Source organism: Pongo abelii, chromosome 21 (assembly GCF_028885655.2).
Source record: "Pongo abelii isolate AG06213 chromosome 21, NHGRI_mPonAbe1-v2.0_pri, whole genome shotgun sequence".
Lineage (NCBI taxonomy): Eukaryota > Metazoa > Chordata > Mammalia > Primates > Hominidae > Pongo > Pongo abelii.
Window position 1 is genome coordinate 47,766,309 of NC_072006.2, and position 25,583 is coordinate 47,791,891.

The 25,583-nt window shown below is 49.0% G+C and overlaps 2 protein-coding genes and 1 pseudogene across 8 annotated transcripts in view; 2 read left to right on the plus strand and 1 right to left on the minus strand.

Moving 5' to 3' along the window:
* The window catches only part of L3MBTL1 (L3MBTL histone methyl-lysine binding protein 1), a 45,030-nt gene that overhangs the window by 13,890 nt on the left and 5,557 nt on the right, over positions 1-25,583 (plus strand). For 2 of the 7 annotated variants that reach the window (XM_063720526.1, XM_063720529.1), the window contains 14 exons: positions 7,151-7,239; positions 7,756-7,860; positions 8,777-8,912; positions 9,292-9,383; positions 11,262-11,413; positions 11,831-11,907; positions 12,497-12,582; positions 12,772-12,882; positions 13,316-13,430; positions 14,327-14,426; positions 14,587-14,784; positions 14,899-14,948; positions 18,637-18,794; positions 19,239-19,301. In XM_063720526.1, the coding sequence (XP_063576596.1) occupies positions 7,151-7,239; positions 7,756-7,860; positions 8,777-8,912; positions 9,292-9,383; positions 11,262-11,413; positions 11,831-11,907; positions 12,497-12,582; positions 12,772-12,882; positions 13,316-13,430; positions 14,327-14,426; positions 14,587-14,784; positions 14,899-14,948; positions 18,637-18,794; positions 19,239-19,301 (1,532 nt within the window). Of the gene's footprint in view, positions 1-7,150; positions 7,240-7,755; positions 7,861-8,776; positions 8,913-9,291; positions 9,384-11,261; positions 11,414-11,830; positions 11,908-12,496; positions 12,583-12,771; positions 12,883-13,315; positions 13,431-14,326; positions 14,427-14,586; positions 14,785-14,898; positions 14,949-18,636; positions 18,795-19,238; positions 23,883-25,583 lie in introns of those variants that run through there. The other 5 variants (XM_054541788.2, XM_063720527.1, XM_054541789.2 and 2 more) reach the window with 3 other exon arrangements.
* On the minus strand, positions 1,734-6,040 carry LOC103888800 (transmembrane protein 14C-like; annotated as a pseudogene).
* SGK2 (serum/glucocorticoid regulated kinase 2) overlaps positions 19,237-25,583 on the plus strand; it is a 44,560-nt gene continuing 38,213 nt past the window's right edge. Inside the window, exon 1 of the mRNA XM_054541404.1 lies at positions 19,237-19,301. The gene's annotated coding sequence lies outside the window, so the exon portion shown is untranslated. The remainder of the gene's footprint in view (positions 19,302-25,583) is intronic.

The window sequence follows — 25,583 nt, forward strand, 5'->3', positions numbered from 1 at the left end:
CAAGATGGAATGGGTGGTTGGGAGCACATGAAGATCAAGAGTTGAAGAATAAGAATAGGTCATTGGATTTTGACCTTAGTAACTGAAGAGAGCAATTTCACTAGTGTGTAGAGGTAGGCCTGAGACTAGGTGATTAAGAAAGGAATTCATCAAAAGGGTGTAAAGTTCATAATACACCCTTTTAATTATTTTATTTTTTATCATTATTTTTAGAGACAGGGTCTTACTGTGTTGCCCAGACTGGCCTTAAACTCCTGAGTGCAAGTGATCCTCCTGCCTCAGCCTTCTGAGTAGCTGGGACTGCAGGCATACACCACTGCACCTGGCTCCCCTTTTTTATTTATAGTAAACTTTATTTTCACTGATACCCCATTTAGCATAATTTCAAAGTAGCTCTGCGCCCTAAGATGAGCAAAAGAACGGATATCCTAAATATCATAAGAGATTTTCTTCACACTGTTCCTCTGAGCACAGCATGAGGTTTCAGAGCCCCCAGTGATGCCACTTAACATTTTATTCCTTGAGATTTTACCTATAAGATACAGAAAGAGGCTGGGTGCAGTGGCTCACGCCTATAATCCCTGCACTTTGGGAGGCCGAGGCGGGTGGATAACGAGGTCAGTAGATTGAGACCATCCTGGCCAACATGGTGACACCCCATCTCTACTAAGAATACAGAAATTAGCCAGGCGTGGTGGCGTGCCCCTGTAGTCCCAGCTACTCAGGAGGCTAAGGCAGGAGAATCGCTTGAACCCGTGAGGCAGAGGTTGCAGTGAGCTGAGATCGCTTCACTGCACTCCAGTCTGGGCGACAGAGCAAAACTCCGTCTCAGAAAAATGATACAGAAAGAAGATATAATATCAATATACAAGAATTAAACTGTATTAGGGTATCTGTGGGGTTGTAATGGTAACTGAGTTTTTCCCTGCTAAGTTTGGTGTCTTTTTTTTTTTTTTTTTTTTTTTTTTTTTTTTACAGACAGGATCTGGCTCTATCACCCAGGCTGGAGTGTAGTGGTGTGATGTCCGCTCACTGTGACCTCCTCCGCCTTGCAAGACTCAAGCCATCCTCCCTCCTTAGCCTTCTGAGTAGCTAAGACTACAGGCGCACACCACCATGCCTGTCTAATTTTTGTATTTTTGTAGAGACAGGGTTCCGCCATGTTGCCCAGGCTAGTCTCAAACTCTTGATCTCAAGCTATCCATCCGCCTTGGCCTCCCAAAGTGCTAGGATTACAGGCATGAGCCATTGCGCCCAGCCAATGGTGTCTTTTGTTTTGTTTTTTTTCTAAAGTAAAATGTCAGATGGCCGGGCATGGTAGTGCACCTCTGTAATCCCAGCACTTTAGTAGGCCGAGACAGGTGGATCACTTGAGCTCAGGAGTTTGAGACCAGTCTGGTCAACATGGTGAACCCCATCGCTAATAAGAATACAAAAAAAAAAAAAATTAGCTGGACATGGTGGTGCACGCCTGTAATCCCAGCTACTCAGGAGGTTGAGGCAGGAGAATCACTTGAACCTGGGAAACGGAGGTTGCAGTGAGCTGAGATCAGCCATTGCACTCCAGCCTGCGTGACAGAGTGAGACCCTGTCTCAAAAAAATAATAATAAAAATAAATAAAGTAAAATGTCAGAATATGCAAAAATGCTGTACTTATTTCTGTTAATACCTTGAAAACAGTGGAAGTTTGAAGATTTTTAATTCTTCAAGAGTCCAAGCTGGGAGATGACTGCTACTGATGGGGTTTGTTCAACGTACTGATTCCAAGCTTGGTGACCATCAGCAAACTGGTACCTGCAATTAAACCTGGAGACATAAATTTTTCAGAGTGGTAGAATCTCATTCCCATAATGCCAGCCAAGGTCTCAGACGTAGCTAGGAAAACCCAAGCAACCCTTGGATCCTGAGAGCTGATAAGCACCCAGGCCTGTTAAACTCCCAGAGAGGAATAGCATTCTACCTGCTTTTGCATAGTCAGTGATCCCTCCAGAGGCAACCAGTGCTGCCTAGCCAAAACCCAAACCAGTGCAAAGGTACTAGTGGACCAGTATCCTGCGGCACTGTTCTCTTCTCACCCTGTCCTGTGCAGACAGTAGACTATAGCAGGCCTGCATTTGCACCGCCCTCCTGAAGGTCTGTACTGGTCAACAAGATCCTCTTATCCTTTTAATATCCGTAGGACATTTTAAAATTTCTCTTATTTTCTTTTTATCTTTAACTTTTTTTAAAGATAGAAATAGGGGAGGCCAAGGCGGGCGAATTGCCTGAGGTCAGGAGTTCAAGACCAGCCTGGCCAACATGGTGAAACCCCCATCTCTACTAAAAATACAAAAAATTAGCTGGGTGTGGTGGCACATACCTGTAATCCCAGCTACTCGGGAGGCTGAGGCAGGATAATCGCTTGAACCGGGGAGGCAGAGGTTGCAGTGAGCTGAGATCGTGCCGCTGCACTCCAACCTGGGTGACAGAGTGAGACTCCATCTCAAAAAAAAAAAAGAGGATGTCACTATGTTGCCCAGGCTGGTCTGGAACTCCTGGCCTTAAGCAATCCTCCTACCTCAGCCTCCCAGAGTTTTTCTTGGTTTATTAATCAGTCTTTCCAGAAACTTACTAATTTTATTTGTCTTTAAAAAAAATTTATTTCCATTTTCTTTGGGTTAATTTTACTTTTCTAACTTCATGAGACAGATTTATTTTGATTTTTAAATTTCATTAATTTTAGCCATCCTTTTCTAATATGTTTATTTAAGGCTGTCATGTTCCTCTAAAATACTGCTTTGGCTGCATCTCAGTTTTTGATACATAGTTATTTCCATCATTGTTCTTTTATTTAACAAATACTAAGTGCCTCCTATGTACCAGATAGTGGGCTAGATGCTAAGAGTTCAGAGTAAGCAAAACACAGTACTAGCACTTAATGAGCTCATAATCTAGTTGCAGAAATAGATATGTCAACAGATTATTATGTAACCATATAGTAAGTGTTATGTTTGAGGTATGTAAATACAAGGGGCTGTCACAGAACAAACTCTGCCTGCTGGAGTATAGAAAGGCTCCATGAGGTAGATGGGATGATATTTCATCCATCCATCCACTCATCCATCCATCCATCCATCCTTATAGTCGTTTAACTAGCATTTGTTGTGCACCTATTTTATGTAAGTCTTGTGCTAGGTGCTGGAACTATGGCTACGTCTTGAAGGATGTGAAAAAAATAGGCTAATAGAACAAGGTGGGGGTGGGATTTTAAAGCAGAAGTATCAACCTATGCAAAGGCACAGAGGCACAGGGGCATGGAAATGCATGATGAAGCTGGCATGATGGGGAGTAGCTAGTTCACCAAGGCTGTGTGTGGTATGGAAAGGTGTTTAGATTTTTGGGTTTTGGGTTGGAAATGAGAAGCCATGGAACTTAAAGCAAAGAAAATAAACACTTTTTTTATTTGATATGTATTCTGTCAGTAGAATAAGTGTGAGGCAGAGACCAGTTAAGAGGCTTTTGGACTAGGCTCAAAGCAAGGACAGTAAATGTGGAGAGATGGATATAGATCCAAGAGATACCTAGGAGTTGGAATCAGTAGAATGGAAGGATCCTAGGGAGTTAAAAAAAAAAAAAAAAAAAAAGGCATAAAGTATCACTTCCAAGTTTCTGGCTTGCGTGACTGGATGAATGGATGGTGGTGCCATTGACTAGGGTAACGAATACCAAAAGGGCCACAGACTTTGGCAGAGAAGTTGCAAGTTTGGTTTTAGATCAGGCTGAGCTTGCCAAAGAAAGTGCTATCCAAGAGCATCTGGTCTAAGGAAGCAGGAATAAACAAAGGAGCATTTCTGGAAGTGGAGAGAGGATCAGTGCCACTGCTAGTCAATATGGTACCTTCGTACAAGTTATAAAAAAAAAAAAAAGCACTTCTCCTGGGCAGACCAATTAGAAAAGGGCAACCTTTCTTCACAGTAGACTCAGCCACTTGGCTTGGCAGAAAGCCCAGGATGGATTTTAGCCCCATTCACTCTCTTGGCTGGGCACCTATGTATAGTACGCAGATTATACAACCATACACAGGAGCCTTGGGACTTACTTGGGTTTAGGGATGTGCCTAAGGGCTCAGCCCATTGTTCACCAATAGGAAAAGGAGGCAGGAAACTGAATTTGGCTGGGGTGGGGGTTGGTCAGGGAAGGAATCTAGTAATTGCTGAAGGATTTGGTGGTCAGGCCTCTTTCCAGTGGATTACATTGAATCTTGTCCTCACCTGTGAAAGGGGTTACTATGAGCCCTCCCTATCATCTAAGGGAATTATGAGGACTCAAGGAGACCATGTATATGAAGCCTTTCAGGCATCTCTGTACCCCCAATTTCTAGTACCAGACATGGCACACAGGTTTAACCACTAAATGGTAAAAGGAATGGTGAAGGTCAAATGAAGAGGTGCATAGTGGTAAACTGAAGAATGTATACTTGGTAAGTGTTGTGACTAGTGAGCAAATATGAAGATAGTACAGGCCCAGGGAGGGACATCTTCAGGGGACCAGTGGTAAGAGATAATGGCAGATAAAGAGGGTGTTGGTCAGAGGTGTCTGCTGTGGCATGGGTGTCTCAGAGCTTGGTCTCTGAAGTATGGGTAAAGGGAAGCAAGCTGAGAATTGAAGCACCAAAGAGCAGCAGAGGCGCCTGAGACAAGAAATCTGGCAGGTAGTCAGCCCCTTAGCTGATGTTACGGTTTGGGAAGAGTGAGGCAAAAAGAAGAAAGTCGTCCAGGGAGGAAGAAATGGCTGTTGGGAAGGGTTCTGTCATAGTAGAAGAGATTTGGGAAAAGTGAAGAGGTCTTATGCATGATGATGTGGAATCCCAGTGGCAAGAAACAGCAGGATGATGGCATCTTGAAGTCTACTCTCTCTTCTCTTTGCCCTACTCAGTAAGAATGGATGAAGACTGAGCGGGAGAACTGGAGGGTTTCTTGAGGGTACATAGTAGGTGATATGTTGTACTCAGGACAAAGGATAGCCGGAAGAGATGAGCTCTAGATTGGTGTCTGTATAGGTCCCTGAGAGTTTGATAGCTTGCTTGATCCATTGGTGAACAAAATATCTGCTGTGGCCCAACTGGATCAGGCAGTTGAGATCTCAAGGTTTGGTACAGTGACTGAGGAATTTAGGCAGCTGCAAGACAGGTGCTTCTAGGCCGAGTGCGGTGGTTCATGCCTGTAATCCCAGCACTTTGGGAGGCCAAGGCAGGCGGATCACCTGAGGTCAGGAGTTACTGGCCAACATGGTGAAACCCCGTCTCTACTAAAGATTTAAAAAACAGCCATGTGTAGTGGTGGGCACCTGTAATCTCTACTCGGAGGCTGAGGTAGGAGAATCGCTTGAACCCGGGAGGCAGAAGCTGCATTGAGCTGAGATTGCACCACTGCACTGCAGCCTGGGCGACAGAGTGAGACTCTGTCTCAAAACAAACAAACAAAAACAAAAAACAGGTGCCTCTAGCCACTTAGGTCCCAACTAAAGCAAAAAGGGAAAAAGCATCTTCCTGAGAGACAGACCACTCCAAGCCTGAATTATCCAGGGCAGCAGCCAAGAGAAGCAGAGCTAGAATCCAGTCCTACAGCCTTAGTGAAGACCCAGGAAGTACTGGTAACAGAAGTCCAGCACTCTGTATTTCATAAGGATCTTTTATACATAGATCTGACTTAATCATCATAGTGATCCTGTATGGTGGATATCTGCATTTCACAGATGACGAAATAGAGGTGTAGACGTTTCTAGAAGAAGCTGGAGCCATTTACCTAAGGGATATGAATTGATTCTTGTGAGTTGTTACCTCTTTAGTTGTCTGTAGCCTTCGATTGGAGGCAGCTCATGCTAATCTGGTCAGCCTACATGTAACTGGATATTCTAGCCTTTAAAGGGTGTTTGTCCTCTGTTAGAGGCTAGGACTCCACCTCAGGTTAGATTGAAGGTGCTGCAGGGGTATTCATCTCCCTCTCCAGGACCCTGAGACTTGGAGGCATGGACAGGACCTGGGCTGTAGGTCCTGACCATAGTGTATGCCTGTGAGTGTATGTGTGTGTGCACATAGGCTGTGTGTGTCTGGGAGTGCTGTGGAATCAGTATATCTACTCTGGGGGTACCCATCAAGCACACATATGCACATTTGTGTAAGTCTCTGTAAGTGTTCAGGGGAAGAAGAATCAAAAAAGTGTTTCTTTTTTTTTTTTTTTTTTTTTTTTGAGACAGGGGCTCCCTCTGTCACCCAGACTGGAGTGCAGTGGCATGTTCTCGGCTCACTGCAGCCCCCGCCTCCTGGGTTCAAGCAATTCTCCTGCCTCAGCCTCCCAAGTAGCTGGGACTACAGGCGTGTGCCACCACGCCTGGATAATTTTTGGTTTTTTGTTTGTTTTTTGAGACAGTCTTGCCCTGTTGCCCAGGCTGGAGTGCAGTGGTGTGATCTCGGCTCACTGCAACTTCTGCCTCCCAGGTTCAAGCAATTTTCCTGCCTCAGCCTCCCGAGTAGCTGGGATTACAGGCACGTACCACCACGCCCAACTAATTTTTGTATTTTTAGTGGAGACGAGGTTTCACCATGTTGGCCAGCCTGGTCTCGAACTCCTGACCTCAAGTGATTCACCTGCCTCGGCCTCCCAAAGTGCTGGGATTACAGGCGTGAGCTACCATGCCCAGCCGTGTTTCTTGTTTCTCCCAACCCTTCCACTTCTTCCTATTTTCATGTTTTCCCTCTCATTTCTCTTTTTCTTCTCCTTTCCTTGTGAGTTTAGATGGCATTGTGATTAAGTTCTCTGGCACAGGACTTGTCACTCAGCTTTGTCATGTCAGAGGACAGGGTCCTTCTGTGGCTGAGACTTTGTAACTTCAGTCAGTTGCTGAATAATCCAGAATACTTCTGCTGACAGTGGCCTGAGGGGGTGGGGGGGGGGAAGTGACAGGCAGAATTTGGTGTAGCCTCACCTGAGACTGAGCCTCCCCTCAGCCCCCTGTGTCTGGCATCATCATGGTGGGTGGGACCAGAGGGTACATGTGAACACAGACAAAGGTTTGTTTTGGGGGTGAAGGTAGAGCTTGGTCAGGGGAAGCTGAAGAAAGTCATATATCAGGAGCAGCCCAGGAGTTAGCCTGTCTGTCCCCTTTCCACAGCAACAGGTGAGAAGAAGGAATGCTGGTCGTGGGAGTCCTACCTAGAGGAGCAGAAGGCCATTACTGCTCCAGTCAGCCTCTTCCAGGACGTGAGTTGGACAATTTCCCCATAGGAACAGCTTGTCTTCCCAGTCGAGGGACACACCACCAAACTCAGGCCTTCTGGCGTTTTCTGTGTCAGGCATGCCTCAGTGGACTGGCAGAATGGAAAGGGAGAGACTGTTTAGGGCCCCAGAGTGGAAAAGGGCCCACCATAAGGGGCTGGCAGGGTGGGAAGAAACAGAGGTGGAAGCTAGGCTCACTCATCACTGGGCCTGCAGACTTTTGAATTCTGGTGACTTCTACTCAATTCAGCATTGATCTTTCCATGACTTTGGTGAGAGGGAGCCCTTGAGTCCAGCCCTGACTCACCCACATTTTTCAAGGGACCTGGGAGATATTCTCTCTCTCTCTCTCTAGATCCCTGTAGTAACGATCCCCAAATAAGTTGCCCCTTTGGAAATACCAGGCGGGTGGGGCCTAAAGGCAGCTCCTTCACCCCAAGCCCACTAGGCAAGGATAAGGCTGGATGGAAGCTGGGTCCTCTCCACTCTGTGCGTTGACAGTCCCAGGCAGTCACTCACAACAAGAATGGCTTCAAACTGGGCATGAAGTTGGAAGGCATTGACCCTCAACACCCATCCATGTACTTCATCCTCACCGTGGCTGAGGTGAGCTGGGGCTTGGTACCACCTTTCTGATGATGTCTCTCAGTGCAGATTGATGGATTTTGCTGGGGGCATAGAAGGAAACACCTTCCTCCTCTCAGAGCACACACAATCTAGTAGTGGATTAAGTTGGAATACATAGAAAGCTTAAAAGAACAAAAACCAGATGGAGTGTCATGGGACAGTCCTATTACTGGATGAATGTATACTGTCCACTCTGGGGGAGCTTGAGGAGATCCTGAGGGCCAGGGATGTTGGCATGAGTCAAACAAGGTCCTTGTCCTCTAGGAGCTCACAGTTGTCTAGGGAATCAGCCAAATAAACATGTCAGTGACATGCCACGGGGGTGGCAACAGATTTGAGCTGGGAGGCACAGCTGGGTCAGTTCTGTCTGAGGAGCAGCAAAAGCATAGAGGAAGGGCCTCTTTTGCAGAGTCTTGAGAGATAAGTTGTGAATAAGGAGGGAGCTCCAGGCAGAAGGAGCAAAGTGGGCAAAGGCCCTGGGGCATGGAACAGACTGCTACCTTCAAGGAATTGCCATTGGCTCAGCAAGACTGGAAGCAGAGTGTGAGTGGAGAGCAGTGAGAGAAGGTAGCAGAGGGAAGGGTCATCAGGATCCCTCAGCAGTCCTGAGCCTTGGTGGCTGCCCTCGGAATTCTGTCCAGGGCTCAAAAGGGCAGGAGACTGTCATAGGGTCCACCTCCCTTGCATCCAGAACTCAGGGCTCATGAGTACATGAACTGTCCTCACTGCAGAATAGGACAGGATGGAGTACACTTGGGAGGAAAGAAAGGTGGGGTTGGGGAACCTGCTAGCATTAGAGCCCTTGAGACCACCAGACTGGGCCAGGAGAGGTGAGGGAGACGGGGAGTGGGTTATCTCCTGACATTGGAGTTCCTGATTCCCCTCATGGGGCCAGGTATGTGGCTATCGCCTACGCCTGCACTTTGATGGGTATTCTGAGTGCCATGACTTCTGGGTCAATGCCAACTCCCCTGACATTCACCCTGCTGGCTGGTTCGAGAAGACGGGCCACAAGCTGCAGCCTCCCAAAGGTAAGGCCTAGCTGGGTTGGTCACAGTGAGGCAGTGAGTCCTCAGACCCTTTGCTTCTTCCCCTTGGGTCCCCTGGCTTCCAGCTCTTTTGTTTTCTGACCCTGTACCCTGTTCCAAAGCCAGCCTCTCTTCATCGCATCCTGATGACTCTGCGCTGGGGCCAAGTTGACCAGAAGCCCTAGAACTTCTGCGTTGCACTTGCCCTTTGAGTGTCTACTCAAGTCGTGTCCTGCTTCAGTAGTGGGGGATCCCTGGGCAAGTTCTTGAGGGTTGGGGGGAGGTCCTCAGGCATGCCTGATTCTGCTGCTTCACTGTGGGGTGCCCTCGCTGTGGCCCAGCCTCTGCACGGCGCTCTGTTCATCCCCCTCGAGGGGCCTAGGTTACAAGGAGGAGGAGTTCAGCTGGAGCCAGTACCTGCGCAGCACAAGAGCTCAGGCTGCCCCCAAGCACCTGTTTGTGAGCCAGAGCCACGTGAGTGCCCCTGAGTGAGAGTGGATGTCACTCCCATGTGCCAGAGTTCACTGCAGCTGGCCCAGGGTATCTGACTCATCAGAAGGGAGCTCATGTGCTGGTTCTCTCAGCTTTGTTCTGATCTCTCATATCAGATGGGAGGGGCACAGCTGGGCAGGGTCCAGGACCAGAGATGGGAAGCTGGTTATAGGTTTTTCCTGACTTCCCTCCCTCCTTTACTACTGCAGATACCCTGTCCTCACATCCCCTTGGAGCCCCTGGCCCACTATCCTAGTCTGAGCACTGAGATGTCATTGCTCATATATTCTTGCTTTGGCTTGCTCTGCAGTTCTTTGCTGTAAGGTCAATGCCTCTATTCTGGGAGCTTCTTTTTCCTTCCTTTTGCCCAACGTTGAGACTCTTCCATTTATTTCCAACAATTCATCCCTTGTCCTTTCCTCAGTTCAAGGCAGCTGGCAGCTTATCCAGCAGTTAAAGTATCTCATAATCCCAACCAAAAGGCCTAAGAGATATAGGGAGCCTCCATTAAAAATATCATACTGGACCAGGTGTGGTGGCTAATGCCTGTAATCCCAGCACTTTGGGAGGCTGAGGCGGGTGGATCAGCTGAGGTCAGGAGTTCAAGACCAGCCTGGGCAACATGGTGAAACCCCGTCTCTACTAAAAATATAAAAAATTAGCTGGGCGTGGTGGTGGGCGTCTGTAATCCCAGCTACTCAGGAGGCTGAGGCAGGAGAATCGCTTGAACCTGGGAGGCGGAAGTTGCAGTGAGCCAAGATCGCGCCATTGCACTCCGGTCTCAGCAACAAGAATGAAGCTCCGTCTCAAAAAAAATAAGTATATATCAGTCTTACTGGCCGGGTGCGGTGGCTCACACCTGTAATTCCAGTACTTTGGGAGGCTGAGGCGGGAGGATCACTTGAGCCCAGGAGTTTGAGACCAGCGTAGGCAACATAGTGAGACCCCATCTGTACAAAAAATGTCATTAAATTAGCTGGGCATGGTGCACGTGCCTGTAGTCCTAGATACCACAGTAGCTAGCTGAGCTGGGAGGATTGTTTTGAGCCCAGGAATTCGAGGCTACAGCAAGCTATGATTGTACCACTGCACCCCAGCCTGGGCGACAGAGTGAGACCCTGTGTCTAAAAAAAAAACCATATTGAATGTCTAGAGTTCCCATGGGCCCAGGACTCCACCATGCTCTTCAGGCAGAGACAGTTACTCCCCAACCCCAGTCCAGCCCCAGAGTTCATACTTGCAAGTTCCCAGGTGACAGGTGGGGTCCTGCCTGCTGTTGTGACAACGAATGCCGACTTTTAATTCAAACTATTTAAATACTGGCCCCGCCATTGACTAGCATTGTGTTCTGGGCCAAGTGATTTAACTTCTTAAATGGGAATAAGGTTGTTGTAAAGGTCCAAGGAGGTGATGTCTTTTGAAGCTTACATGGCAGGTACTCAGTTTATACTGGTTCCCTGTCTGCCTCCATGCCATAGATGTCCGCTGTTTCTTCCCAGCCACCCCACTGTTGCCACAACTGCCTCAGAACAAGCTGGGAAGGGCTTGTCTGGGTAGGGAAGATTTATACTTGGTTCACCAGGTTCTTTGGGCGAACGCATAGCCTCCTTCCAGGCACTTACCTTCTGGCACAAGCCAGGCCTCTGAGTGCACCTTGGAGGCCAGAGGTTCCTGAGTGCCTCAGGACTCAGGTTATGATTCTGCCCTGGAGGGCCCTCTTTCCCAGCTTATTTCTCCTTCCTTTCTCACTGCCCACACCCCAGGCTTTCCTAGAGAACCTATTCCTTTGTTTGCCAATGGGCTCTGGGCTGGTCCTAGCCAGCTTGGCCCTGGCCGTGGCAGCTCCTCTTTTTCCCCTAGAGTCCCCCACCCCTGGGCTTCCAGGTGGGCATGAAGCTGGAGGCTGTTGACCGCATGAACCCGTCCCTTGTCTGCGTGGCCAGTGTGACCGATGTGGTGGACAGCCGCTTCCTGGTGCACTTTGACAACTGGGATGATACTTATGACTACTGGTAGTAGGAGGGCCCAGACTTGGCCTCAGGGGGTGAGGGGATGGCAGGGGGCAACTGCTTTCATATCTCAGGTACCATGTGGCCCCACTCAGTCCAATTCTGACATTCAGATCTTCCTCCGGTTGGAAGATAATTGAATTGAGCTTTATCATAAGAAATACAGCTCAATATTAAATGTTTCATCTAAAAATACCATGGTTAAGATGAGCAAGCCCCTATGATTCATGATTTTCCCTTAGATATTATGGTGATGGTAGAGTTTGTAATTCATGTTGCAATTTTCTAACTTTGTCATTGCCATCTGTCTCCCTCTCACTAAGAAGTAGATGAGGGTGGGCCCTGAGCCATGCTTTCAGAGGATGGCAGGCTCAGGGCCTCAAGTTTCTCTTGGGACAGTGACATGTTCTTGGATTTCAGGTGTGATCCCAGCAGCCCCTACATCCACCCAGTGGGCTGGTGCCAGAAGCAAGGAAAGCCCCTCACGCCTCCACAAGGTGACCCTGCAGCCTGAGCAAGCCCCCTTTCCTAAGCCTGGCTCTGCTTCCCTCTCCACTGACCCCTCACCAGTAGTGCCCCAGTAGCTGGCTCTCTAGGGTCAGGGTGAGAGAACAGACATGTCCTGAAGCCTCAGCTTCTTGGTCTGGGAGTTGAGAACCCTTTGATTTTAGGAGACTCCTGTCAAACCCTGACTCCATTGGGGTTTAGGGGAAGAAAGTTACATGACCATCTCAGCAAGGAAACAGGGAATCAGAAGTAAAGAAAATGAGTCCTTCATCCTGGGAGTATTGCATTGGCCCAAATACAGTAGAGATTCAAATGGGGCTGGGGTGGGAGCAACAGGCCAAGAGTGACAGGAGTCAGGGTTCCCAGACAGCCCTGTGAACTATTAGGGTGGTGCTGTGCTTGGTTCTACTAGCACCCATCTGCCTGAGGAGCCCAGTGCAAGGAGCTGGCTGTGGTGATGATGGGAGAGATTCTACTCCAAGGGCCTCTGTCCCTTCCATGTTCCTGGTCCTGCTTGGGGGCAGAGGGCTTCTGCAGTACACCTGGGTGGCTAGACATTGCTCTCATCCTCTCCTCCAGACTACCCAGACCCTGATAACTTCTGTTGGGAGAAATATCTGGAAGAAACTGGGGCCTCTGCTGTCCCCACTTGGGCCTTCAAGGTGGTGAGTCAGTGCCCCCCGCTCCCAGAGCTGAGCTCAGAAAGACATGGAGCACTCAGCTAGCCAGGCTGGGGCCCTAGTTTCTTCTCCTTTGGGCAGGCCCCAGTTTCCCCAGGCACAGCATTTGGGCTCCTGTGGGGCTCAGCTCTGCTGAGCTGGGCCTTGGCCTGAAGGCAGCTGTCCCCTCTGCAGCGACCCCCTCACAGCTTCCTGGTCAATATGAAGCTGGAGGCTGTGGACCGCAGGAACCCAGCCCTGATTCGCGTGGCCAGCGTGGAGGATGTGGAGGACCATCGAATAAAGGTGGCTCTGGGACCCTAGGGCTGGGAAGTGGACAGGCCAGTTGGGCAGGAATTCTGTAGACTGTTTAGAGGTCAAGGGCATCATGGCATGAGAGAGATGAAGCCAAAGATCTTGAATCTCATTCTTGCCTCATCTGTGACTTATTTTTGTGGGCTTGGACAAGTCATTTTCCCTCTCTAAGCCTTACATCATCTGTAAAATGGGCCTAATAATCCTTGTCCCACCTAAGGATTGCCAGTGGGAGATGCCAGTAACTTAATGAGTGATGCCCTTGGAAAATGTGGTGGCCAAGACTGATTATTGCAGGGTTGGCCCCTTGGTTCTTCCAATCCAGGATCTTGCTTCTGACAGGCCCCAGGGATGGGGAGAGGACCTTCTGGCTGAGCTGGGCTCCATGAGAAACACCTGACTTCCAAGAGCCTTTCCTCCCCAGATCCACTTTGATGGCTGGAGTCATGGCTATGATTTCTGGATCGACGCTGACCACCCAGACATCCACCCTGCCGGCTGGTGCTCCAAGACAGGACATCCCCTGCAGCCTCCTCTCCGTGTGTACCCCTAGGGCACTCTGATCTTTTCCTTTCCCCCCAGGTTCTGACAGTCCTGTGGTTTGCCTACAGAGCTCTGACTCCCCATGCCCAAATATGACCCAGAGGGCTCTGATGCCTACCATGAGTTCCGGAATCCCCCATCCGCCCCACCCCCAGACTATCTGCTACACTAAGCAGTGCTTCTGGCTACCCTAGTTGTCGGGGTTTGGGGTGTTGAGGTGGAAAGGGGCAAGCTCACTTGGTTGCATGTGCTTCAGAGGTGGTCAGGCACCCAGGGATTTCTCTCAGCATCTAGCAGAGCCACACTGAGCGTGCACTGTGTTTGCTAAGGACATGATGGCTTCCTAAAGTAAATTCTGATTGTCTGTGCAGGCAGGGGTTAGAGTTCAGGTCACTGGGCTGCTCAGCCCCATTTTCACCCTTAGGATTTCCCTTCCTTATTTCCCTGCTGCAACCGTGTTTGTCTGACATGGGGTGTTGATCCTTCTTGAATGTTCTCCAAGCATAGGCAGAGCCTTAAAAAAGTTACCAAAATCTTGGGGATAAAAACAAGAAAAAGAACTGAGAGTGACATGAATCTGCCAGATGTGGCTTCTAAGGTATGGCTACACCCAACCAGCTCTGAGTGGCTCTTCTCCCCCAGAGTTCTCTCAGAGACTGAGGGCATAGCCTGCAGGTTTCAACAAAGTATTAACATATGAGAGCTAAGCCCTCCTTACCCAGAGAGGGGCAGATATCCAGTAACAGAGAATGGTGTCACAGCCAACGCAGGGCCCTCATCCTTGGGGAGTGGGTTTCTAGTGTTGATCTCTCCAGTGGAAACTGCTCCTTCCCTGCCCCGCACTCCCCACCCCCAGGACTCCATGAGGACTCCCTTCTTTCTGCTCTTTTAGGACCCAGAGAGCCCAGCTCTGCCTCCCCTGGGGGCTGTCCCCCTCTCAGCTATAGGAGCCTGCCCCACACTAGGACCTCCAAATACAGCTTTCACCACCGGTGAGTGAAGGTTCCTGGTGAGAGACCCTCAGCGTTGTTTTGCACTTACTGCATGCAGGCGACTAGGGTCCACCAAAACACACTCCAGATGGGACCAGGGCTGAGGAGGGCTCAGCGGGGACCAGTGGATTCAACCCAACTGAAGCCTCTTCTTCCCCAGGAAGTGCCCCACTCCTGGTTGCGATGGCTCTGGCCATGTCACAGGCAAGTTCACAGCTCACCATTGCCTCTCAGGCTGCCCACTGGCTGAGAGGAACCAGAGCCGGCTGAAAGCGGAGCTGTCTGACTCGGAGGCCTCAGCCCGCAAGAAGAACCTCTCAGGCTTCTCCCCAAGGAAGAAGCCTCGCCATCACGGCCGGTATGGAGGCCAGGGAATCAGGGCCTGGGCTTCCTGGGGGTGTGGAGCCTTGTAGCCTGTTGGACTGGGCCAGACACTGATTCCCTGCCATGGACCTGGTCCCTCTTTCTCCAGAATTGGACGCCCTCCAAAGTATCGAAAGATTCCGCAGGAAGATTTCCAGAGTAAGTCTGGGTTATCTGCTCCTATGTCCTCTGCCGCAGAGTGTTCACAGTGAGTGCTCTGTCATTGGTGGGATGAGACAGATTTCCCAGAGTGGGAAAAGCTAGAAGGAGGGCTGTGCCTCTTCGTTTGAGATACTGAGAGCACAGAGCAGTGGCAAAAGCAGTGGAGGGGCCTTGAGTGACCTTGGGTTCCAGTCTCATGTCCCCCATGGCCTTGCCGTGAGTCTGTGGGGAGGGTACGGAGCCTCTCGGGGCCTTTGGTTCTCACTGTGCAGCAGGATGATGCTCCTGCTCTTCTCTGATTCTAGGCTTCCTGGGAAGGAGGCCATGGCTATCACTTTCTACCTGTGTGACCTTAAGCAAGTCACTTAACATCTTTGAGCTTCAGTTTCCTCACTTGAGTAACTGGATAAAACCTGCCTTTCCATTGTCAATACCTGAAATAACAGTGGTTACTACCACTGCTTACTGCGCACTATGCCAGGTGCTTTATACATACCGTGTCTAACTCTCGCAAGAGTTCTCTAACATGTATATTGTTCTTCTGTGAGAGGAGGAATGTGAGTCTCAGAGGGTGAAGTCACTTGCCCAAGGTCATTCACCTTGTAAGGGGGAGAGCTGGCATTCCAACTCGGATTTGACCTGACTCCTCCTGCTGCATGCTGCTGGTATAAGAGACATAAAGCACCTAACCCAAATGTCAGTTCACTTCTCACTCCCCTTGCATTAGCGTGCTTGCTGCTGTAACAAAAATACCATAGACTGGGTGGCTTATACAACAGAAATTTATTTTCCACAGTTCTGGAGGCCAGAAGTCCAAGATCAAGGTGTTGGGAGGCTTGATTTCTTCTGAAGCCTCCCTCCTTGGCTTGCAGATGGCTGCCTTCTTGCTGTGTTGTCACATGGTCTTTCTTCTGTGCACAAGCATTCCTGGGGTCCCATGATGTGTCCAAGTGTCTCTTCTTGTAAGGTTACCAATTGAATTGGATTAGGGCCCATCCTAGTGACCTCATTTTAACTTAATCACTCTTTAAAGGCCCTTTTTCCAAATGCAGTCCCATTCTGAGGCACTGGGGGTTAGGGCTCCAGCATATGAATTTTGCGGGGACACATTTCAGCCCATACCATACTTCAGGGGGAGGGGTATAGTGGCTGAGCCCTCCCCTAGCTGGTGAATTCATCTTACATCTTCAGCCACTAGTACAGGGCCTGATGCACAGCAGGGATGCCTCAGTTGAATGGAATGCATGTCATTTTAAGGCTAAAAGAGACCTTGAGAAATCACCTGGTTTAATGCATCTTTGGCAAGACCCAAGCTGTCACAGTTCTTCAAGAACAGTCTCTGTAACCTGGGCAGTAAGTAACATAGTGATAAAAAGCATAGCTCTGAAGTCAGACTACCTTTTACAGGCTGAGAGATCTTGGGTGGGTGACACTCCTCTCTGAGCCTCACCTTCCTCACCTGTAAAATGCTGATAATAATTGTACCCACCATATGCTGTGGTGAGAGGCTTAACTGAGACGTTCCATGTGAGGTGCTTAGCACAGCTCCCTGCCAGTATTACTAGTCTGAGTCTCTTGCCTCACTTCCTCTTGCTGTCATCTCATACTGTTTCCTCTTTGTGGGAACAGAAGCAATTTCTTCAGCCTCAGACCTGAGTGATGAGGGTCTTGGCCAGCACCTAGACCCTCAGAGTAAGGACTCCTAAGGATCAAACTGCAGTGGGCACCTCTTGTACCCATCTGTGGTACCCATGGTCAGGTCCACTGCAGGACCAAGTTCTGACCACCAGAGGGCACTTGCCTACTGTGTTCATCCCAGAATTAGGCTGTAGAATTCTTGGGAAGCTACATCTTTCCAGACGCTGAGACTATGTCACGGAGCTGGCAAAGAAGGGCTCACCCAGATCCTTGAGGCACTTCAAGGATAGAGCAGGGGCCATTGCCCAGGTCTCACTTCTGCAGGGCACCCCTGCTCTTCTAGCTGGCCTGTCACCCAGAAGAACCACTGGTCACTCTGGGTTTTGTTCCAGAGGCAACTTCTTACACGCTGGTGGGTAGACCTCCTTAGTGTAGGCTCTGAGGTTTGCTGGTGAACAATTCCATAGGAAGGTCTGCCTGGAGAGGACAGGGCTTGGCTAGGCTTAGTCTTTAGGCCTAGGAGTGTCAGCTACTGAAGGAACTGAGGAGCCATGTCTGAGGAGCCATGTCTGACCTGCAGCTGGATGGTCTGCAGTTAGATAAGACACTGTAACTGCTGGTAAGCGCTCCTGGGCTGTGCTCTTCTCTGTGCTCTGGGGAAGAAAGATAAGGAGAAACGCTCACTACAAACTTGATGTTGTCTCCCAAACCCCACCCCAGGGTATGAAACCCAGTTACAGGGTTTCAGAGAGGGAGTACCTGGGTGTACCAGAGGCCAAACCTGTGGCCAGGTAGATGAGGTGCTAGTGGTGGTAGCTGTCATGAGAGATGCTGAGTGTGCCCCAGACGGGCAATGAGAGGAGCTGGCTGAGCAGGGAGATGGGGCTGTCTGGGGTATGGGCAGGTATTAGGGTTTCTCTGATGAACAGAGAGAGCAGCAGGAAGGCAGTGGCACAGAAGTGTGGTTGGTAGGGCTGAGGATGGAATCCCAGAGGCTTTGTGGGTGAATGGAGGTGGAAGAGCCAGGCTGAAAGGCTGACACTCAGGGAGAGAGGGCAGGACAATCTGTGACCAACAGGGAGGGTCTTTGACAAGAGGGCGCTTGGAGGTGCTGCATTGATGAGCATCTGGAATTAGCACCAGGAGAATAAAGAGCCAATGCTCCTGGACCATGGACAGAGGCTGGGAAGACCCCTTGGGAAAGTGGCCACATTGCACACGGCCAGCCAAGGCTGACAGCAGTGAGTGGGGCCAGGTTTGTCAAAGCAGCCAGAGGGGGATGAAGTCCAAGTCGGCACGTACCAGGCCCCACCAAGGGGGAGGCCAAGCTGAGCAGCATCGGTCGTCAGCTCAGTACAGCTGCTTGAGGTAGGAGGTTGGGGCCAGTGATCCCAGAGGCAGACCAGGAAGCAAAGCTACAGGCAACATGGAGCTGGGGAGTGGGTCAGGGATCACCCTCTAGTGCTGGCATAGGCAGTAGTACAGACCGGGCTGGTGGAGGAGGGGGAGGAACTGGAGCTTGAGGCAATGGCAGTGGCCAGAGGGGTGGTCTTCAGCCTGGTCAGGGGGACTGTGATTCTGAAGCAGAATCACCCTGGCTCTGAGAAAGTTGGTCGTGGCCCAAAAGGACTCATGAGAAGAAGAGTAAACAGAGTGGACTTCTGACGTCAAGGCTGAGCTTGTTTGGATGTTAAGGACCCTTTTGATGGATGGCATCTAGGAAATTATGTCTTTAGAGATGCTGCAGCAGCTCTAAGAGAGTATCCTTGCAGGGCCCAGGGTGGTGCAGCCTCAGAGAGACGGGGTGAGGGTCATTCCAAATAGCTGACCTGAGAGTCTTTGAGAGAGCCACTTTACCAGCAGGAGTGAACACTGTGTGAGGAGTCAGGAGATACGGCTCACCCTCTTGACTCTACAGGCTGTCAGAAGGGGCCCGGAGTCCTGTCTACTCTGCCAGCCAGTCTCCTGAGTGGTGTGGGTATGCATGGGCTTCGGGAACAGTTTAGTCCTCTGCGTCGGCCTGCCAGCCTCTGCCTCTGCTTTCCAGCCCTCACGCCTGATGTCGTGCACCAGTCCCTCTTCATGTCAGCCCTGTCAGCCCACCCTGACCGCTCACTCTCAGTGTGCTGGGAGCAGCACTGCAAGCTCCTGCCAGGAGTAGCGGGCATCTCAGCCTCGACAGTCGCCAAGTGGACCATCGATGAGGTGAGGAGCGAGGGCCCTTCTTTATCCTTCTCTTCCTCTCCTCCTCCCTCTCACCATACCCTGGTGGAAAGGCCCAGGTCAGGTAGAACCCGGTACCACTCCTGGCACTACCTCTTGCTCATCTGTCCTGTACACAGTCCTTTCTAGCTGCCCAGTGGGGGCTGACTGAGACCCTTCCTGATAGGCCCATCGTGGTAGAGGGGGTGGGGGCTGTGCTGCTGTTTCAGCCAGAAATCCAGCAGGAGAGGCAGGCTTCAGTCCCAGGCCTCAGAAGCAAGGGGCCCAACTTGGCACATCTGCCAGCATAGAAACCCTAGGATCCTTTTAGGCTGGTGAGAAAAAGCAGCATTGGCACAGCTCAGAAGCACCTAGGCCGTGGAGGCCAGCTCTCCCTACATACCTAAGCTCTGTCCCCTGGTCAACATGTCATCTTTGGTTTCCAAGGTCTTCGGCTTTGTTCAGACCCTGACAGGTTGTGAGGACCAAGCACGCCTCTTCAAAGACGAGGTAAGGTGCAAGTGCAGAGTGGGAGACAGAGCCGGGGTCACTGTCCTTAAGACGGCAGGAAGCAGGTGCCCTCCCCAGTGTCGCCTCTGCTAGGGAGGGACCCGTGTTGCCCCACCGGGCAAGAATAGTCAGAGTGACCCATGTGTGTGGGAAGAATCTAGTCTGGACTATGGCCCAGCTTGGGGACCCTGTGTGCTCAGATCATCTTCAGGAAAGAAAAGGCATCCTGGAGACAGGAGTCCATTCACTCCTCTGCTCTCTACCCACACATTTGCTTGCCAAAGTTAGCTTTGCCAGTGATAGTCAATAAATTAAAGTGTACTTTTTTTCCCTTTAATCCAATATAGCTGATAATTAAACTGTATTTTGAATGACACAGATATTGTGATTTACTGCAAGGATCCTAACACACACTTAAAATCAGGAGCCAAGGAGTAGTGAGTTGTAGATGAAAAAAGAATGTCAGCTTTGGAGACAGTCTGGGTTTAAATCCCAGTTCTGTCCATTTGAGCTGTTTACTGTCTCTGAGCCCACATCTTCTTGTCTGTAAAATGGAGATAAAGTGGGTGTAATGAGGTCTACCTTGCAGAGCCATTGTGAGCATTGGAAATGATGAATGAATCGTACCAGAACGTCTAGTATAGTTACAGTCATGCATTGCTTAACGATGGGGACACATTCTTAGAAATGTGTCACTAGGCAATTCTGTCATTGTATAAACATTATAGAATGTACTTACACAAACCTAGATGTTATATGCATTTTTATTTACATGTATATTTTCACATGAAAAACCAAATGTCCCAGCATTATTACCGAATGTCAGTCATTTCCCCTACTTGATCTGCAATGCCAATATCAAGGGCCATGGATCAGGTTTCTGTATATGTTCTACTATAATCTTATGGGACCATGGTTTTAAATGTGGAATCATTGATGGAAATGTCTTTATGTAGTATATGGCTGTGTATCACTAGTATATAATAGAGCAATGTTATGGAGGAATATGTAGATCCAATCACTTTACCTATACAAAATGACTGCTATGGTGGGAACACAATAAACACCAGTTTTGACTTTTAGTGCATAGTTGCCCTTAAGTAAAGAACTTTGTCGGCCGGGTGCAGTGGCTCACGCCTGTAATCTCAGGACTTTGGGAGGCCAAGGCGGGTGGATCACCTAAGGTCAGGAGTTCAAGACCAGCCTGGCCAACATGGTGAAACCCTGTCTCTACTAAAATTACAAAATTAACTGGGTGTGGTGGCATGCACCTGTAGTCCCAGCTACTCGGGAGGCTGAGGCAGGAGAATCACTTGAACTTGGAAGGCGGAGGTTGCAGTGAGCCGGGATTGCACCACTGCACTCCAGCCTAGGCAACAGAACGAAACTCCATCTCAAAAAACTTAAAGTAGTTGGCTCTTCTTGCCCTGGAAGAGTGTCTGTATCCAAGCCCAGCACAGCCAGTTTCCTCCTTTGAGCTGTGTGTGGTGGAGCTCCCAAACTCCTCCCACTTCCAGGTGCTTTCCTTGCCCTCTGGGTTGATGATCTTCTTCTCTTCATGTACGTGTCCAGAGCTGAACTCCCTGTTTTCGATGGCCTCTGGCCAACATAGAACACACTGGGGTGCTGCTCCCCTAGAGGTGTTTTAATTGAGATAAAATGCCTATAGAGAGATAGGCACACATCTTGAAAGTACAATTTCACAGGTTTTATGACATGTCTGCCCTTGAACTCAGCACTTCAATCAAGATACAGACATTTCCTCTCGTGTTAAGTCGTACAAAAAAAAATTAACAAAAAAAAAAGAAAAGTAAAAGATACAGACATTTCCCTCGTACCAGAAAGTTCTTTCTCAGCCCCTTTTAGACAGTCCGCACCCCAAAAGACAACCACTTTTCTAATTTCTAGCGTCGTAGATGAGCTTTGCCTGTTCTTGAACTCATATAAATGGAATCATAGAGCATGTACTCTTCTAGGTCTGTCTCTGCACAGTGTCATGTTTTTGAGGCTTCTCCATGTGTTATCTGTATCTGTAGTTTGTTTGTTGCTGACTGGTGTTCCATTTTATGAGTATACCATAATTTCTTGTTAATGGACAACATTAGGGTTATTTTCTCTTCCCCTAGATTTGAACCCTATTTTTTTGTTAGCAAAACTTAAGTTTGCCCTAGCTTTATTATAGCTACATCACACTAGTTTGGGATTCATAAAAGCCCCCAGGTGGTTTTCATGTCAACTACAGTCGAACCAAATTTTCCAGTGAGTACTTGCACCACTGAGATTTTTTTTTTAAATTAACCTAATGTAAAACTTTACATCCACCCTATTAAATGTTATCTGGTTGGTTTCATAGCCTTGTTTTAAATCTTGGTTCTGTCATCTATGATGTTAATAAGGCTTTCCAACCTCATACAGCTTGCACATTTGATAACTAAGCCTTCTGTGTCTTTGTCCAAGTCTTAACATGTTTTATGAGAAGGCAGAACCACGTGGCACCCTGTTTCAAACCTTTCTGTAGGTTGACCACAGGTCATAAGGCAACACTCTTCGAATGTAGTTGTTCAGCCAGCTGCAGAGCCACCCAAGTTTCATCCTCCAGCCTATGCTTGGCTTTGCATTCTCTTCTTCTTGGGACAAGGGCTATGTCTCCCAGGAACATCTGCTGTTGTCTCTTGGTTCAGCATGGTCTGTGATGTAAAAAACTAGTGGCCAAAGGGAGGTGTACTGGTAGACTGCCAGCATTAAATAGAATCTCAGAGTGGAGCAGGACCTTTATGGGGTCTGAGGATCACCATCTCCAGTGTCTGGCCCATGTCATCAGTTTCCCCAGGTAGGACAATGCTCCAGGAGTGGGCTCTCTCTGGCTTAACTGATGATTGGGTATTCAGGGACACCAATCAAGATGCTCTCCATCTGGGACACAGACCAGCCAGTAGAGGGTTGCTTCATGAGTGAGGAATTAGAGCAAAGTGCATAGATGGTCTTATGGTTGTTCTGTACTGGTGGCCCTAAAAGTAGTCTGTCCAGTCCTCTCTTTGTCATCTTTATTGTAGCCATTGTGTATTTGTCTAATTCATCAGCAAATAATTATTGATGTCTACTTTGTGCCTGGCCTTGTATAAGGTGATGTGATACTGAAGCAGGTAAGAACAGGTCCCTGCTCTTAAGGTTCTCTGCATGGTAGGGGAGACAGAATTGTAGGTTGTTGCTCCTGGTGGAGTGTGGTAAGGGCCATGAAAGACACATGTGCAGGTGTCCTGGGAGCCCAGAGGAAGGGGAGGACAGAGAGGGGCCAATGGACTCTACTAACTGTGTAGCCAGATGTTTACTGGCAGCTTCCTGCTTCCCAAATGTCCGATTTTCTTGGGCTCCTGGTAGACCACACCTTTCTGCTGTGAAAGCATAGAAGTCCCAGTGGGGTTTTGAAAGTGCTGATTAAATCTTAGCTTGACCTGTGTTAAACATTCCATGTGTGGCTCTCTCAAGATCTATCCAGATCACCTCAATTTTAGGAAATTCCCTGGACCTCTCCACAGCACTGCAGGCTGTTGCTTAGGGTGGATTATTGTATGGCTTATTTTATCCATTTTCCTGTTGATTTCCTCTACCTTCAAGGTCAGAACATGACCCTTTTCCTGATCATATGACTCAAAACTCCCCATACCCACCAGCACACAGACAACATCTTAGATTTTCTGAGGTCATTCCATTGTTCCTTACCTAGTTTCAGACTGCCAGACCACAGACTCTGGCCTTTGCTTTGAAGAACCTGGAACCTGGGCTTTGGCAGTTACCGTGGGTGAGAAATCTCAGGCGATAAACAAGGAACCATATACCAGTGGGTTCTCTGAATGATAAGAACTGAAATCCTGACCGGGGCAGTGGTTCACTCCTGTAATCCCAGCAATGTGGGAGGCCAAGGTGGGCAGATTATTTGAGGTCAGGAGTTCGAGACCAGCCTGGCCAACGTGGTGAAACCCAGTCTCTGTGAAAAATAAAAAAAAATTAGCCAAGCATGGTGGTGCATGCCTGTAGTCCAGCTACTCGGAAGGCTGAGGCATGAGAATCGCTTGAACCTGGGAGGTAGAGGTTGCAGTGAGCTGAGATCGTGCCACTGCACTCCAGCCTGGGCACAGAGCAAGACTCTGTATCAAACAAACAAACAAAAAAAAAAAAAAGAAAAGAAATGAACTCCTGTAAGAATCTATACTTAACTCTGCCAGGGGTTCCTTTCCTTCATATCCTGAACTTCGAGATCTCCCTGGCCAGGCTTTGTGATTCAACAGGACCATCAAGAAGGAGCCCCAGAGGCCCGGCATGGTGGCTCACATCCGTAATCCCAGATTTCAGGAGTTCAAGACCAGCCTGGCCAACATGGTGAAACCCTGTCTATACGAAAAATACAAAATTAGCCGGATGTGGTGGCACATGCTTCTGGTCCCAGCTACTCAGGAGGCTGAGGCAGAAGAGTCACTTGAACCTGGGAGGCGAAGGTTGCAGCGAGCTGAGATCATGCCACCGTACTCCAGCCTAGGTGACAGAGCAAGACTCAGTCTTAAAAAAAAAAAAAAAAGGTGGGGGCTCCAGAGCCAGACCGGCATGAGGTGTCTGAATCTGGATGTTTCTGCACAGACACATCTGCTGGGGGGTCAGCAAAGAGAGCTCCTCAGGTCCAAGGGAGCTGCCTCCTGGGATGACCACTTGGCATCCCCCTCACAGCTCCCAGTGTCTCAGGCAAGCAGTATCTCCAGTGCTTCCCCATCGAGGAGGTGCTGGAGAGAGAGCAGAATGGCTGACTCCTTGAGAAAGGGGGAAATGTGCTTATTCAGCAGGCCCTGGTCTCAGACCTGGGAAGCCCCTTTTCACTTGAGGGGTCATTTTAGAGCATTAGAAAGGAAGCTTAATGCAGATAATCTCATTGGTGTGTTTGGCTACTAGACTTTTCATTTTCTTTTGGGGGGAAGGTTTTTAGCCATCAGAAGTGCCAGTTTTCAGAGCCTTCTTGGGTAGTGAATTGGGAAAGACCAGGTAACTGTTTTCTCAGAGCTGCTGGGGGGACAGATATATGGGGTTCATTCCCCGACTCTATCCTGCTTCCGTTTAACCTCTAAGGTTGCCAGCCTCTCTGAGATACAGTCCTGTTGTCACCACACCTCAGAGATCCTTTCATTCATTCTTTCTGGATTTACTGAGCACCCGACTTATGTCAGGTAAGCAGCCCCCTGGTGCTCCTGGAAGGCAAATGAAGAAATACGTACAATTCAGGGGAGTTTGTGGAACTGTGTGAACTCCCGACAGAGTGGAAGGAGTGGGCAGTTCTGACTGCTGGGGAAGCATGCTGACAGTGAGCAGGCCTTCCTGGCAGGGGTGGCAGAGGGAACAGAGCTGCAAGGCAGAAGATACCCAGTTATTGGGGAAGGGTCTGTAGTGCAGTCTGTGGAGCTAGGTGTGAGGAGGGCTCACTTGGAACTGTGGGACAGGGCCAGGCTTGGGTGGCATCGCCCCCTGAGCTGCATGAGTCATGTCCATAGGATACCCCTACCCAGCTTTCACAGTGGTTAAGAACACAGGTCAGCACTTATAAGCTAGGTATATCTTGGGCAAATTCTGTAGCCTGTCTGCCTTGGTTTTCTCATCTGTATAATCGAGATAATGCTGGTATTGCTTCATAGGGTTATTGTGAGGGTTAACTGAGTTAATACACAACAGGTGCTTAGGAGCAGTGCCTGGCATGTAAGAAACAACATAGAAGTGTTTTCATTGCTATGATGCTTGAGGGGTGAGCATAGGAGGGATGGCGTCTCCTCAAAAACAGGGTCCCCCAGCTCAGTCTCTTGACCCTCACAGCCTGCCTCCCAGCTCTCTTCATTCTATCCCGTCCTCCACAACTGACTTCCCTTCTTGACTCTACCCATATACCTAGCTACTAGAATTAACAATTACTAATATTTTCCATATTTGTTTCACCTGTATTTGGATGAAGTAATTTTAAGTAAATTTTAGACATCATGACATTTCACCCCTGAGGACATAACTTGCGTCTCTAAAAACTAAGGACTTTCTTTACATAACCACAATATTGTTATCCCAGTACCAAATTGCAAGTAACTCCTTTATATCATCCAATACCCAGTCTGCATTCATATTTCCCCAGTTCTCAGGATACTTTTTGCAGTTTTTGAGCCAGAATCCAAACAAGGCCTACATAATTGGTTTTGGTTTTTATGTCTCTTAAGTTTCTTTTATTCTAGAAGAGCCCCCCGCCCCCATCCTTTTTTTCCT